The 14,923-nt window shown below is 37.4% G+C and overlaps 1 protein-coding gene across 5 annotated transcripts in view; it reads right to left on the bottom strand.

The window, feature by feature from the left end:
- Positions 1-14,923, bottom strand: part of OSBPL9 (oxysterol binding protein like 9) — a 56,762-nt gene that overhangs the window by 36,224 nt on the left and 5,615 nt on the right. For all 5 annotated transcript variants that reach the window (XM_056497532.1, XM_056497533.1, XM_056497537.1 and 2 more), the window contains exons 2-3: positions 11,623-11,673; positions 7,483-7,561 (exon numbers count right to left, since the gene is read on the bottom strand). In XM_056497532.1, coding sequence (XP_056353507.1) covers positions 7,483-7,561; positions 11,623-11,673 — 130 coding nt within the window. The remainder of the gene's footprint in view (positions 1-7,482; positions 7,562-11,622; positions 11,674-14,923) is intronic.

The following is a 14,923-nucleotide window of genomic DNA, read 5'->3' as shown; positions in this document are numbered from 1 at the left end:
CACACTTGAAAACTATGTCATTCATTACAGTGAGTTTTAATATGATTTTTTTAATGCGTATTTTTTGTGATGTCTGGTTGAGCTTATTCCTAAGATATTTTAACATCAATCTTATGCTAAGAAAAAATCTGAATCTTTCCTAGAGAAAGTCCAAAGAAAGAAAAGCAATGATTTGATCAAAGAGAAAATTATAGCATGAAAAAAATTACTAAACACAAGAATTACCGCTTCTACTAAAGAATTTCTGTAATTTTTTGGTTTAAAAAATTGTGGTTTAAAACTCCCTTTTATTTTATGAAATAGTCCTTTATCTCTTAACTTCCCAAACTGCTAAATGAGATATGTCAGGGATTTTAAAAAGTTATGTTTATGAGGATAAGAAGGCAAATGAAATGCAACTACATTAGATGCTCTCAGCCTCTATTAATTTCCCAAATAGAGAATAAATTTTATAATTTAGAGTTCCTGTAATATTTATTTTGCTGTGGAGAGATTATTTGTGTTTATATAACGTATACCAAATGTTAAAGTAGAGCATAAAACAGATTACTTTTTCCAGCCTAAGCTTGATAGCATCTAAAGATTAGATATAAACAAGTTTAACAACTCTGCTCCACAATACAGCATTTACCACCAGCATTTCTAGGTCATGCACAGCAGTACTTGGAAGACAGAATACACACAGAATATATCACCTCAGAATCTGCATACTGGTGCTTATTTGTTTATGTGTGTGTGCATCTACATGGGCATCAGGATGAAAGAAAAATCTGAAGAATTAGTGAAAAAAATTACTAGATTACTTATAAAAACACCATACTGTCACAAAAAGAAATGCATGTTTTATTTTCATTCACTGTGACCTACTTACAAGCAGAACTCAGTAAGAAGAGTCTATTACACCCACAGAGTCAATAGAGTCAATTATGCAGCCTTTATTCTGACAGAACTTCCACTGATTTGTATGCAAAATTCCTGTATTTTCTCAGCCAAGTGCAGAACTAATGTAGTATCTTTACACACAAATCACCAGATAATAGAGATGAAATCCTGGCTACACTGAGATCGATAGGATTTCTGCCACCGGTCTCAATGGAGAGAGATTTTATCAGTAGTGCTCAATAAGGTGGAAAAGTCACGCATCACAGGACTGTTCCACAGCTAAATAAATTGCTATTTAAAGTCACTGAAGGCCTTTCAAACCTAGAAAAACATGCAAGATGAAGCAGAGTTGCATACAAGCCTAGCAAAACACTGTACCTCCATGGCTTACAAATCCCCTTCTATCACAGGCAGCTCCCACATCTGGCAGTAGGTTGAACATTATTTCCTCTATATCATAACTTTGGAGTTGTCACAATGATTATTCTCCCTCCTCCTTATCCTCCCCCTGATGCCATTCTCCACTCACACACATAAATCAACCCCCCTTTTGTTCTGCAGGTGTCTGACCAGCCTGAGCTCCCTGTTCCTACAGGAAACTCCTGTGCAGTCACAAGACACAAAGTCATGCCCAAACAAAAGGCATCAAAAGGTCTCCTGTGTACAATATGTTGGTAAAATTAATCTGTGATCTTGAGAAATCACCTAAACTGTTCCTTTTATTGTTACTTAAGCTCAAAAGCCTTTTTAGTAAGCTTTAAAATCAGCACAGAAACATAGATTTGGGTGGAAACTTGTGTGACAAGGGAAACACATGATCAAGTTGCTATTAGTTCTCTTTGGAAATCCATATATAATGTGTAATTCCGTGATTAAACACTTCTGAGTGTGGGACAAATCTCCAAGTATATGGTTTTTCACTAGAGAGGAATACTTAAATATTAATAATAGCAACAATAAACAATACTGCACATGGTATATTCTGTGGAAATGGCTTTTAGGGTATATTTGCATTTAAAATTAATTACAGAATCACAGAATGGTTTGGTTTGGAAAAGACCTTAAAGATGATCTCATTCCAACCCCCTGCCATGGGCAGGGATACCTTCCACTATCCCAGGTTGCTCAGAACCCCATCCAACCTGACTCTGAACATTTCCAGAGACGGGACAGCCACAGCTTCTTCTCTGGGTAAAATGTGCCAGGGCCTCACCATCCTCACAGCAAAGGATTTTTTCTATTATAGATCTCACTGATAAAGCTCTGGAACTACTAGTTTAAGGTAGAAATCATATTTTGTCTTGAATTGTAAAAAAAAAAAATCAAAATAGAAGAATAAAAATGTAACCACTTACTAAGCCAATAAAATCGCTGTCAATTTAGCAGGTCAAACTCAAGGTTATGGCTATTTGGAATTTCTTGTTAAAACAGAAGGAAAAGAGTGTTGAACTGCATCAGTATCCATCCCCTCCTTACAGTGAGACCTTTTCTGATCATTTTTCTCCTTCAAAAAGACTTGCCATATATCACATATACAGCTGAGATAAGAGATTCATATTGATGCCAAAAGTAACAATTTCTTCCAGTGGAAGAAAAAAAAAGAAAGCAACACACCACACAGATACTGTTTCACGGTATTATTTCTTTGCTACTCTCAAGTTTAACACATATTTTGAAATCTGCAGCTTCAAGCTTAAAAACAGAAAACCAGGAGATGCTTATAGATGACCATAACAATTGAGTACAGGAAGTCCCATTAAAAATGGCACAACCATGGGGTGATTGGAAAACAGACAATTACAACACAGCATGCTACTGGTGTAAGAAAAACCTGCATGGAACAGGAAAAGCACAGCCATGGACCATTTCCTGCACTCTGGTCACATGTTGCAACTACTCAAAACACAATACAATACACCAACACAGAAAGAAGGCAGAAGGAAGAGAGGGGAAGACAGAAAAATCACTTCAAAAGCTAAACCTAGCTCTGGCTCACAGAGGAATTTCTGTGGTTATGCCAGTCAGGGGAGGATGAGATGCAGCCCAGAACTTTGTGCAGCTCAGACCTGGTCAGGTAAAGGGAGGATGACAGAGGCTCAGCTTTACTCTGATCATAGCTGCTCATCCTCCTCTGCAATATAAAAGCACAGTTGAGCATAGCATAGAGGAATTCACTGTTTCAGCATCATCAGAAGCCCAAAAGACCCAGAAAAATGTTAACTTAGGACAAACAATGCTGTCACAGCGGTTTATAGACATCACTGAAGAAACCAGCATAGACCAAGAATTCACACAAAAATCTCTCTCTAGGCATTTTTCAACATCAAATTTACAAAGATCTAAAACTTTTAGTTTTTAAGGGCTGCAGCTTATGAATCGTTATTTAAATCAGGTAATGTGATAGACTTAAGTGCCTCTTTCTACCACAAGAGCAGTCAGCTTCCTGCCATCTATTTGGTGGACAATGTCAAAGATTTCTAGAAGGCTATAAATATTGACTATTTCTGCAAGTAATGTTGAAACACGGGTATAAAACCAATATAACTTTGATATATAACGCAAATACTTACTCTCAAATTCTGATACTTCTCAGCAACTAAAGCCTTTGTGGACCTTAATATGCCCTCAATAATAATGCCTCCCACAACAAAAAAAAAAGCCATCCTGGCTTTTATAACATTATAGCAACCTCTTGCTGGGCATGTCTCCCTTTTTCCTCAGCTGGGATGATGGGTAGACACAAATCAAGCTACAAAACTGGGAAAGGATGGGAAAAAAAGGAGAAATACACTTTTACCAGCTGACAGCTTTCATGTAATAGGAGAATAAGTTGCACAGCAACATTCATGCTTCATTTCTCAGATACTTTTGTGGCAGGAATAGGAAAGGAAAGGCTAAAGCTACAGCAAAATCATCTCAGATCAATGCACTGGACTGCTTCCAAGCTTTCCATCCTTTATTACACAAAACAGTGGAAACAAAACTGATTTGCCTTCCAAGGAACTGTACTGCAGGCTGTAAAAATAAGTGCTGGATTTTCAGACAGGAGTTTAAAAACCTGATTTTTTTTTTAAATATTAGTTTTTTTTCTGCATAAAATGCATGTTTAGTGAAGTATTTCAATCCAGATAGAAGCTATTATTGCTTCAGACAGCAAATCAAATATCAAGAAGAAATATAACAATACCCTTGCCAGAGTCTCTTGAACATTATGTTCCCACTCTTGAATATAAGTCACAAGCATCCCAGTGAGGAGAAAGAACGGCTAAGTTATATGAAGGATTGAAGAAGTGAATTTCCAAATCGAAAGAGCTTAAAGCTTGGTGATGATATGAAGATGTTAAAAGAAAAACAAACCCAACCCCCACAGTGTTTGAATGTTATGGAACATTTAGAGCAGGGACATGTACTGCAGCAAAGAAAAATATATTACCATTAAACTAAAAGTATTACTCCAAATGTCTTACAGCAATTTGAATGGATTTTTGCATCTAATCTGAAAAAACCCATGAGGGAATACTTTAAGATCTACCTAATTCAGAAGCCTTACAAGCAAGCCATGAAACTGGATATTCAGCATGAACAAACAAGGACTAATCAGGAGATAAAATACTTTACTTTTACATCTATTTTAAAATTTCTGTAGTCATTCTACCTCCCTTCCCTCTCCAATATGAACAGGAATCAATATACCTGCACATAACAATAAAATACAGGGAAAAAAATCTGCTGAGCACTCTGGCAGAGCTGAAGTGAAGCTGACAGTAGACACAAAACACGCTATTTGTTTTACTGCCCATATTTATTTAATTAACTTCTGTCCTTTATACCCAGGTACTAAGGATATGGATCCCATTTGTGATCTACCCAGTCATCTTTCAAAACCTACAATAACTTTGTAATGAAAACTTTTTAACTTTTACTGATGTTCAATACAGGGGTATTGAAGGACAGCTGAGAAAAGAAGGAGATTGTCAGAAGCAGAAACAAAATTTGAACTTTTCTTCTGAGAAAGACTCAGAAGTTGCCAAAATCCAGTGACAGACAGTCTTAGTGGGAGATGCTGGAGCTTTGGCACTTCAGAAATTCAGTTACACAAAAACCCACACATATGAAATCAACTTCCATGTGAGAAGTTGGTCAGACAGTTTTAACTTACTTACTTGCCCTTCATCTCATTACTTCCATCTCTAGAGTGTTAGTCAGATGTGTAATTTTGAGCAACTGACATTAAGAAATAATTAATTAACCCAGAATGAAGGTTTTTTTTTTATTTTTCACAAATTCAAATTCTATCACTGGCTGTCAGCAAAATTTCACTCAGGCACCAATCAGTACTTAAAGTCAGAGTGAATGGAGAGCCTGAAACTGTTGCATTTTGGGACCCCAAATAAAGGTCAGGAGATTTTTGAAAGCTTGGATTTTTAAAGTTCTGTTATTTCCCCAGTGACACTCCAGCTTGTTTGAATCCCTGTCTGCCCTTGAGAAAGAAGGAAGGCAGCAAGAAGGAAGGAACTGTAAGCTGCCATTCCTGCAGTCTTCTCCTGTCCAAGACTTCTTTCATAAAAGGTAAACGAATTTATAGCTATGACTATGTTACAGAACAAAAGCTCTATCTTAATCAGATATTAAAAGTTAGGAAGAAATTGTTAAGAATTTTGTATGTTTTCTTGGATCATTCCCTATATACCTGCCCCATATATGCTATGTAGTCTCAGCATACATTTTGTAATATTTTTTTGTAATATTTACATTATTAATCACTTGCCATTCATGAGTTTTTGCATAAGTTAAAACCTGTGTAATACTGAATTAATTCAATATAATGTACAAACATTTGGCATAAATATGACAGAGGTTGCATGAAGTGAGAATGCATTTACAGTGGCTGTAAGAGCTACATTTATAGTTCCACAGAGCTTTTTTTACACTGAAATATCACAGGACTGATATCTTAGCTGCTTTTATACATTTTTGCATTAAATCCAAGTATATCAATACTATCATTATAATTGCCTGGCTATCAGGGACATTATCTTCATAATATGCTAATAGAAAAAGCATAATACCAAAAATAGTTGTCTTAGTTGTACACTGAAGGATGATACATAAATCCTGGCCTAATATGAAATGCAGAGAAAGTGAAATTATAAAGCACAAGATATGGCAACATTGCTGTTAAAAAATTATCAATATTACTTAGAGTAGAACATTACTTATGTCAAATACTATCAGTTTTCTTAGGATATCTGGCTACCCAAAGGAGAATACAGCATATAACAAATCACTGAAAACAAGATTTTAAAAGGTTTATCTTAGTAACAAAGATTAGAGATTTCTAGATTTACCTGTATCAAGTTCTCAAATATTCAGCAGTATTTAGCTTTGTAGTACTGAAAAACTGCCCTAGTACAGCATTCCATTACTGCATTAGCAATTAGCTTGCATTTTAACAGTTATCCTTGGGAACAGTAGATTTAAGTGTTACTGTGAGCTCAGCATTATGAAGGTGTACTTATAAGGCTTAATGCAGTGAAAGGCAGAGGACAGCAGCAGCATTTAGGAAAAACTACAGCACAAGGAATACAGAAGCCAGTGACAAAATGGTGTACAATTAATATTTATCATTAGAAATAGTCTCACAAAAGCAACAATACTGGTGATAATTCCCATTTGCAAATCACTGATTTAAGAATATGTACAGCACCATATAAGTTAAAGAATTATTTCAGTTTACATAAATTAAAATGACTGCTTAAAAGCAAGTGTGCCTCTTGGATATTTACAGTTTCCAGCTCTATACAAAGCAATTATTTAGTCACTGCATTTTAGAGGAAAAGCAAAAGGACTAACAAATGTTAGCTGCAAAATATTTTCATCACACTTCCCTAGGATTTTAACATTCAGAAAAAGGAAGTTCTCTATTCAATATTAGCACAGTATTTAGTCCTACTGCTGCAGACAAAATAATTGAAGGAGTACATAGCAATTATATAGAGCCTTACCCTTTCTACCGGTGAGCCATAGCATGCAATGACGAAACATAGCAGTGGCAGATGGCATTGGTGTTAAGAAATGTGAATAAAAGGATAATAGCAGAGAAATGGTGACTGGCAGACAAGACACAGAAATGTAGATGAAATGAATGCAAGCTGGTAAATCTTGAAGCAAAGCTCCACCGTTAAGCCAAACGTTGCCTCTAGTCTCCTCATAATTGAGCATTAAGTTCTATTTGGATACAAATTGCAACCTTCAGACCAGTCTTGATTCTCTTCATAAAGAAATGCATCATTGTATCTTGATAATGAAGATCAGAAACGTTTTGTAAGCAAAACCCATAATCAGAAGCACATTACTTTCTCCCCTTGAGTGATTTATTCTTTACATTATTCATCTCCAAATCCTGCCAGAGCTACAGTCTCTTTCTAGCACATATGTATCCACTGCAGATGTAAATCCCTGCCTAACCTGCAGCACCCCTGGATCCAGAATGTTCTCAGTGTGCTCATTCATGCTGTTCTGCTGCCAAACATTTAAAATCATCCATCAAATACAAGTGGAATCTATTATAAGAAAAAACAATCTCTTCTTTCAGCTCACCCTGAAAATGGAAGGTTTTCTGATCAACAGTTATTGTGAAGGTGCTGTCGTCCTCATCGTCTATACCAATCACAGCTCCCTGTGAAACAAAGAACAAAATCCTGATAAGGCAAGCAGTGACATCAGCAGCAGACACTCTATCACTACACCACTGGAATTTAAAAAGCTTTGACAAATTAGAAGCAAACTGAATACAGCAAAGGGCAGAAAGATTCTCTGTTCAGCCACAGGATGCAGTCAGTTCTTCAATTTTTAGTTGCATAAAAAATAGAGAATCTTTGTAAAGCTATTATCTGGATAATAATATGCATCTTTTATTTTTGTAATGGAGACGGTTTTATGCTGCAGCAGTTCCCTACTACATTCCAACTCATAATTTAAAAAAGAGCGAGAAGCAATATTTTATATGTATTTTCCATGTATAAAAACAATAAGTATTCCACAGAAAGAAGCTCTTGACCTGATTTTATCTACCAGCCTGTAATAAAATATAAATCATTCTAGCAGAATGAATTTGGCCCATCACGTCATGTCACTGGTACACTGCATGATCTAATTTTCAGACCCTAAGTAAATATTAACAGTGAGCAATCAGGATATATCAGAAGCAACTAGCTTTGTCTTCTAAATCTTCATGAATTATTACAAGAAAATGCAAATAAATTAAAGACCATCTGTGCTTAGCTATTTACAAATCTATCCACAGTTTCATTCCTGTCCCCTCCAATACTTATAATAAATAACAGTTTCACTCAGGAGAAGACACACAAAAAAAGACAATTCCAAGTCTCTGCCAACTCAAATAAATTGTAATATTTAGATCATAAATCACCAGTGGATTTACTCAGTTTCTTTTCTCCTTCTCCAAGGTGATGCAGCATCAGGATCTGTTGCATCCTTCCCCCTCCCACAAAACAGACAAGCCTGGAAGGTGCACATATTGAAAGGGTAAATTCTGCCCTTACTCTCAGAGTACACAAAGAGTAACAGCACTACCAGGAGCCTTGAGTCAATTCCAACCAGTGCTTCCTTCCACTCAGCCAAGTACCCAGAGCAGCTGCAGGGCTGGAGGTCAGGGATACACCAGGCTGGCCAAAACCTAAGGATGATTTGGGTCCAGACTTGGGGGCACAGGGAGCTGAGGCAGTGCTACCCACACAGTTCCTCACAGTCCCTACATGACATCTGTGGCTTGTGGGACCAGGTCATGCATGGCTGGGACCAGCACAGGCCCCACAAGAGTGGCAGGAGCAGTCCTAGGTAAAAACAGCACCAACCATCTGTAATCCAAGGCAGTATAGCAGGAAAGGATAGCTCCAAGCTGTTTTTTTTTTTTCCGTCCACTGATAAAATGTGCCACTTAACCTCCCCAAGAGTATCTCCCATGTAGGCTTTTCAAGGACAGCTCTGTGACCACTATAAAAGAGGCACCTAAAAAGTGTATCCAAGCTAGTATAATTCTGAATACTTTTAGTGCCAGGACACAACAGTAACCAACCAGATTTCTTTAAATACACCAGTAAATAAGAAATATATGGCACTTTAAGAACATGTTTTGCTGTTCAGTAAATCAGGTGGTCACTGCAAGTTGCACACTATTGATCTCCTCAGCAGCTGTATCACAGAGCCACTATGGCTGGAAAGGAGCTCCAATATTATCAAGTCCAGTTGTTAACCCAGCACCACCATGTTCACCACTGAATTGTCTCAGCAAGTGCCACATCCATACATCTTTTGAACACTTCCAGGGATAGTGATTCCATCACTTCCCTGGGGAGTCTTTTCCAAAGGCTGATCATTCTTTCAGAGAAGAAATTTCCCCTAATATCCAATCCAAACCTCCCCTGGTGCAACTTGAGGCCATTTCCTCTCATCCTGTCACCTGGGAGATCAGACTGACCATCACCTCACTACAACCTCATTTCTGAGAATTGTAGAGAATGATAAGGTCACCCCTGAGCCTCCTTTTCTCCAGGCTAAAGATACCAAAAACCTGGAAGTCAGACATCAAGAACATGACCAAGACACTCTGCCCAGAGGATAAAGGTAAAACTCACATAAACATAGACTGAGACAGCCGAGTCCTGCCCCATCCTAAGTGTGGGAGCAGGGAGAGCTTTCCTGGGCTGTGAACTCAGCACAAACCTGTGTACAGTGCATGCACTGTAACTGCAACACTGGGGCAACAGGAGCACAGAAAATGCTTCCTCTGTCATGCAGGTAATACATATGAACAAGTAAAATTAAAAATAAGTGGGAAAGTTTATGGATTTTCCAGAAAACTTTAGCAGAATGTAAGCATAGTGCAGATGACACAGAATGTTTTATGGCTACACTTTCCTAAGTACACTGAGACAATCAGCAAAAGAATTTGAAGATGAAACTTCAGGCCCATGAAATGTGCATCATGAGCAAAAAGGTGAGGAACCATCTTTTCATAATCCCTTCAAGAGAAAAGGAAATATTTTAGCCAAATTGCTTAAGTTACATGTTTGTTTATGTTCACACCTACGGTTACAAATCAACAATTACCCTAAACAGAAAGCCTCTTTGATAGAGTTTCAGACTGCAGAAGCCCATCTGTTCAGCTATCAGTATCACTGTCATCTGCCAGGGGAGCTGCTTTACAAAAGCACAAAAAAGGAAGATTCCTTCCTCCCTCACAAAAAAAACCCAAACAAGCAAATCACATGTATTCAGAGAAAGGATGAGGGAGTCCATTAAGTTTTCAGAAAACCCCAAATAACAACTTGTGATGGAAGAGTGGCAGATGGGAGAAGACAAAGGAGCTGTTTTATGTTAAATATATATAAAGATGGATATTAAACAGATTGTTGACTTTTAATATTTCCTAAACAGGCAGGCTGAGGCCAACCTCCACAGTGACAGGTTCACAGTACTATTAAAGCAGGCATGGCTTTTTGGACTGAATTTTTCTGCACAATGAAAAAACCTTCCTCATGAATCTTTGGGAATATCTTCTTCTAGACAGTGATTTGAGCATAGATTTTTCTTAAAGAAATTCTGAATTAAAATATCAAGACATCAAGCAAGGCGAAGTGCAAAGAAATCACCTGGAATCCAAGTTAATGGGGATTCTCTGAGTCTCAGAAGGCTACAGGTAGCCACAGAAAGACTAGAAAGGACTAACAGTAGAAGGAAGGAGTAACTGGGAGATGCACAGTTTTTCTTCAACACTCATCACATTGTTTGTAAGACCACAGATCTCCTTCCCTAGACTTCTCTTACTCCAACTTTCAAAATGCTCCCATTCATACCCATCATTCTCCTCACTCCTTCCCCCTACTTGCTCCAGCTCTTCACAAGACTGCTGCATGCTAGAACCAGAAATTCTGTGGGAAATGGGAAAAAATATAGGAAAAGGACTTGTGCAAGAAATAATTTTGGTACGAACATGACCATGAGGCAGAAACTGGGCAAGTGCAGACATCCCAGCACTCCCACCTCCCTTCAGTACTGCCACTGCCAGCTGCAACAGCAGCAGAGGCAAAATGTCCCATGCCAGAGTGCCTCAAACAAGTAAGCTCAGCTTTCCCACTCTGCATCTTCTGCCTCTTTCCCCAGTCTGAACACTCCCAACCATATTTCAAAAACTTTGCCAGCAGTGTTCTCCCTTCCCTTTCCAGTCCTCCTGTTTTTCACTAAGCTCAAGCCAAAGGCCTAAGGAGTGTCCAAGCTGGAAGGATGGAGCACATGGAAAGAGAAGAAATCAGGACAGAAGGAAGCAGTTTCACAATGACTTCTGTAGGTGCAGAAAACTAAATGCACATCTATATCTGTGTATATACACATGGACCTTCACACACAGAGAGATGAGAGCTGCAAACAGCAAATTTTTCATAGTGTCCTACTACTAACCCATCTTACTCTGCCACAGAATGCCTTCTAATATATCATACAAAATGTATAATATTTTTATTCCATATATAAATTATAGAATGTAATTAGCCCAGCATGTCACTTGACCTCTAACGTTTTCTTTCTTTAAATACTTTCACTATTTCAGCATTTTGCAGAGTCAGGAATAGAGCCCAAACCTCAAAAGTCTCCTTGCAGTTCTCTCCATTAGGACATATTATACACAGTAAGTCATTAAGTACTGAATAAAACAACACTTACCCTGAGTCTAACACACCCTCGGCGTGAGCCTCTCATCATTTTGTCTTTCGACTGAAACAGAAAAAACCAGATCAATGGGTTAACAAACACAGTAAGAAGAAAGTTATTCAAACCAACAGAGAAAGAATAAAGCATTCCTGAATCATGTTTTAGTGGCTGATTAAACAAGATGCAATTTCTGTTACAAAATAGGTTAGTTCCCACCACCATGGTATGGAAAATAAATCCTTCAAAAAACAAGAATACAATATACCACTTCAAGAAGTTTTCTAAATACCTTCAAGGAATACTTATGAGATGCAGTCCAAGTCTTTTTACTTTATAGAAAGTAAAAAGAAAGAAAGAAGAAAGGACTTGAGAAATATTAAAAATCAGCAGTATGCTGATTCACATCTTCCTCCTTTCTCTCCTATTCTCAAGAAAGTGTCCATAAAATAAAATCCAGCTGTGCAGGCAGAATTGCACAAATGAAATTATATATCTGTCAGAAACTTTGCCTGATTTATACCCCTTTTAGGCTGATACAAAATTCATGTTTAGAATTACATGTTTGTAAATCTACTTCCTAGCAAGTACAGCCTGCTGTCATTATTACAGTTTTAAAAACTAATGTTTGTGGCCATTTGAGGTGTTGGAACCCAGATCAGAAAATAGGATTTTCGTGTCCATAACCAGTACTCAAACTTGCACATTAACCTACCTTGCAAAATTACTCAACCTCTTATTTATTATCTGTTTGAAGCATTGGAAAAAAAAGCTTCAAACCTCGGCCCACACCCCAAGTAGGGAATTCTGAACAGTCAACTCACTTCCAGCTGGAAATTGTGATACTTGAGCTTTCAGATGTTCCCACCACTTTCTCAGGCAAAGCTGACAAGTAACTATTGCTATTGGGCAATAGTGACAAGCCCAAGTAGCACACACAAACTATTTAAGGTAAAGAAGAAAAAGAAAATATTTAGGTCATCCGGAATACTCCGTTTTCTGGTAAGGGCTGGTTTTTGACTGCCCACACACACACACACTTCCTGTTTCTTAAATTATAAATTACTTTCCATTGTAGCCTTATTTGAAAGGTAGTCTTGTCTAAGAAAACCCCTTCTCTCTTACCATCCAAATATTTAAACTACATTTTTTCAGGTCAGGAAAACAACAACTGTCACTGGTGTCTTATGATCAGATTATCTTGCTGTCACTTCTGAAATACACTGCTGGAAAGATGGAGGTATCAATAATTCCGTTAAGACAATATATTGGTGTTATTATCACCAGACCTATTTTCACTGAAGCAATTAGACATTAAAATCTTGCTGACATTAATGGGAAAAAAAAAAAGACAGGACAAAAAGTGTCAGTCTTAAGAATAACAAACTATTCTTCAGCTTCAACATGTTTTAGAATAGATAGGAGGAAAGAATGAAGCAGTCCTAGCAAGTTCTATTCACTAACGATAATGTGAAAGTACAGCACCTGGGGTTTCAAATAATGTTTTAGCTGACCTCTCATTCAGTTCAGACTTCAATTTATCAGAGCTGTCTTCTGAGTGTTAGAAGCCATCAGCATTAATCTACTTGTTTTCACATCAGCATATGTTAGACGGTCAAAATGAAATGCCAGTAAAGTGCTTCTGTAATGTATTCTACAGATATATTTCTTGTTAGACAATAAATACATAGGAAAGACTTTTTGAAGCATTGCTTTGTTTTATCTTTTTTTTTTTAACCTCAAACCCAAGAGAGATCTAGTTATAAAGTTTCTCCAACAATTTCCTATGAGAAATTGTGCATATTTGGGACATAGCTCACTAGAGAACACTTTTATTTTTTATATTTACTGCCTTGAGAGTTCACCTAAAATGGGAGGACACTTCTGAGAGCTTATCACTCCCTCTGGTGGTTTATGGAAGAAATATTGGCATAATCTAAGCAGGAAAGAAAATATCTGGACTGAGGCTGCAATGACTCGACCAGGTCTGACTGCTCGGATCCCACGAGCCAGGCAAAGCTCTACCAGCTCCCTGTGCTGGGCACAGGAACAGAACCAGAGCAGAGAAAAAGCAAAGGCAGCACATGGGACTGGATTTGGTTGGGTTTAGACCCCTCAGAAACACACAGGGAATTTGAGGGCTCATCCCAGTGCAAGGGAGAGTAGAATCCAAACAACCCCATTTCCACTGACCATCAATTCAGCTGCAAAAGATATGGTAAAAGCCCCCTTTTTCATGTCCACCACATTTTAATGGAATGGAAATTAAGTTTAAATATTATAAGGTTCTTAGTCTGCAAAAGAGAAACAACAGGTCAGAGTGTGGGCCTGTATACCTACAATTTCACCATCTTCTGACAGAGCTTTACTTGGTTAATACCAATTATAAGAAAGCACTAAATTTAATTCATCCTACCTGAGTGCAATAAAGCACCCATCATTGCAGTATCTGAATTCCCTGAGCTCCAGAGCAGGCTGTCATCACACACACACACACGCACACAGTGCTGGATTCTCTCACTGGCAGACAGCAAACCTTCCACTGCTGCTGCAGGACAGGATTTTAAAATACAATTCAGCTGACATTTTAGATTTTTGCCCCCTCCCCAACTAAGATTTTATAAAAATACAATTCAAATACTTTCAGCTTCTCCTTATTATTCTTTGGTTGAAATTAGATTATCCAATATATCCTATTAAAAATAAAGCCATCCCATAACTGTTTTGAGGAATGGTTCCATTTCACTGAACAAAAACTCATGCAGCAGAAAGATGTCTCTAAATGGCTAATAAAAAAGCCACATTTTACTTTGCTTTTATATTTAAAATTTTAATATGTAGCTATCTTTTCCAGTGCTCAGTTTTATAACCAGCCAAATTACATTTTCCATAAGCTTTCAATACACACTGTACTGATTGTGATGATAAAGAACTTGAACAGGTTATAAGCAGACACCAATATGAGATAAATTTCAGCTGCAACTCAAATAAAAATTTGTAAAAATGAATAAAGCTATAGAGTATTATTGCAGGGTGAATTTAGGTATCTCCCAAAATATGTGGCCTTTATTGGTATCTCTTTTATATCCACACAGTGAAGTTAATAATATACAGAACTGATCTAACATAAGGCATTTCAGGTAACCTACAACTTCTTGAGAAGAATGAAAATAATGACTGGCTATTTAAAGAAAACAAAACTAAATTAGAATACTAACCCAAGCCCCAAAGACCTCTTCCTTCATCTTTAGAAATACTACTATTTAATTTGAGTTTTCGCTATTGCGTGCGAAGTTTAAGGTTTCAAATAAAACCC

This window comes from Oenanthe melanoleuca, chromosome 8, assembly GCF_029582105.1.
Source record: "Oenanthe melanoleuca isolate GR-GAL-2019-014 chromosome 8, OMel1.0, whole genome shotgun sequence".
Taxonomy (NCBI): Eukaryota; Metazoa; Chordata; class Aves; order Passeriformes; family Muscicapidae; genus Oenanthe; species Oenanthe melanoleuca.
The sequence above is the reverse complement of the archived record's forward strand: the minus strand, read 5'-3'. Positions and strand labels throughout refer to the sequence as shown.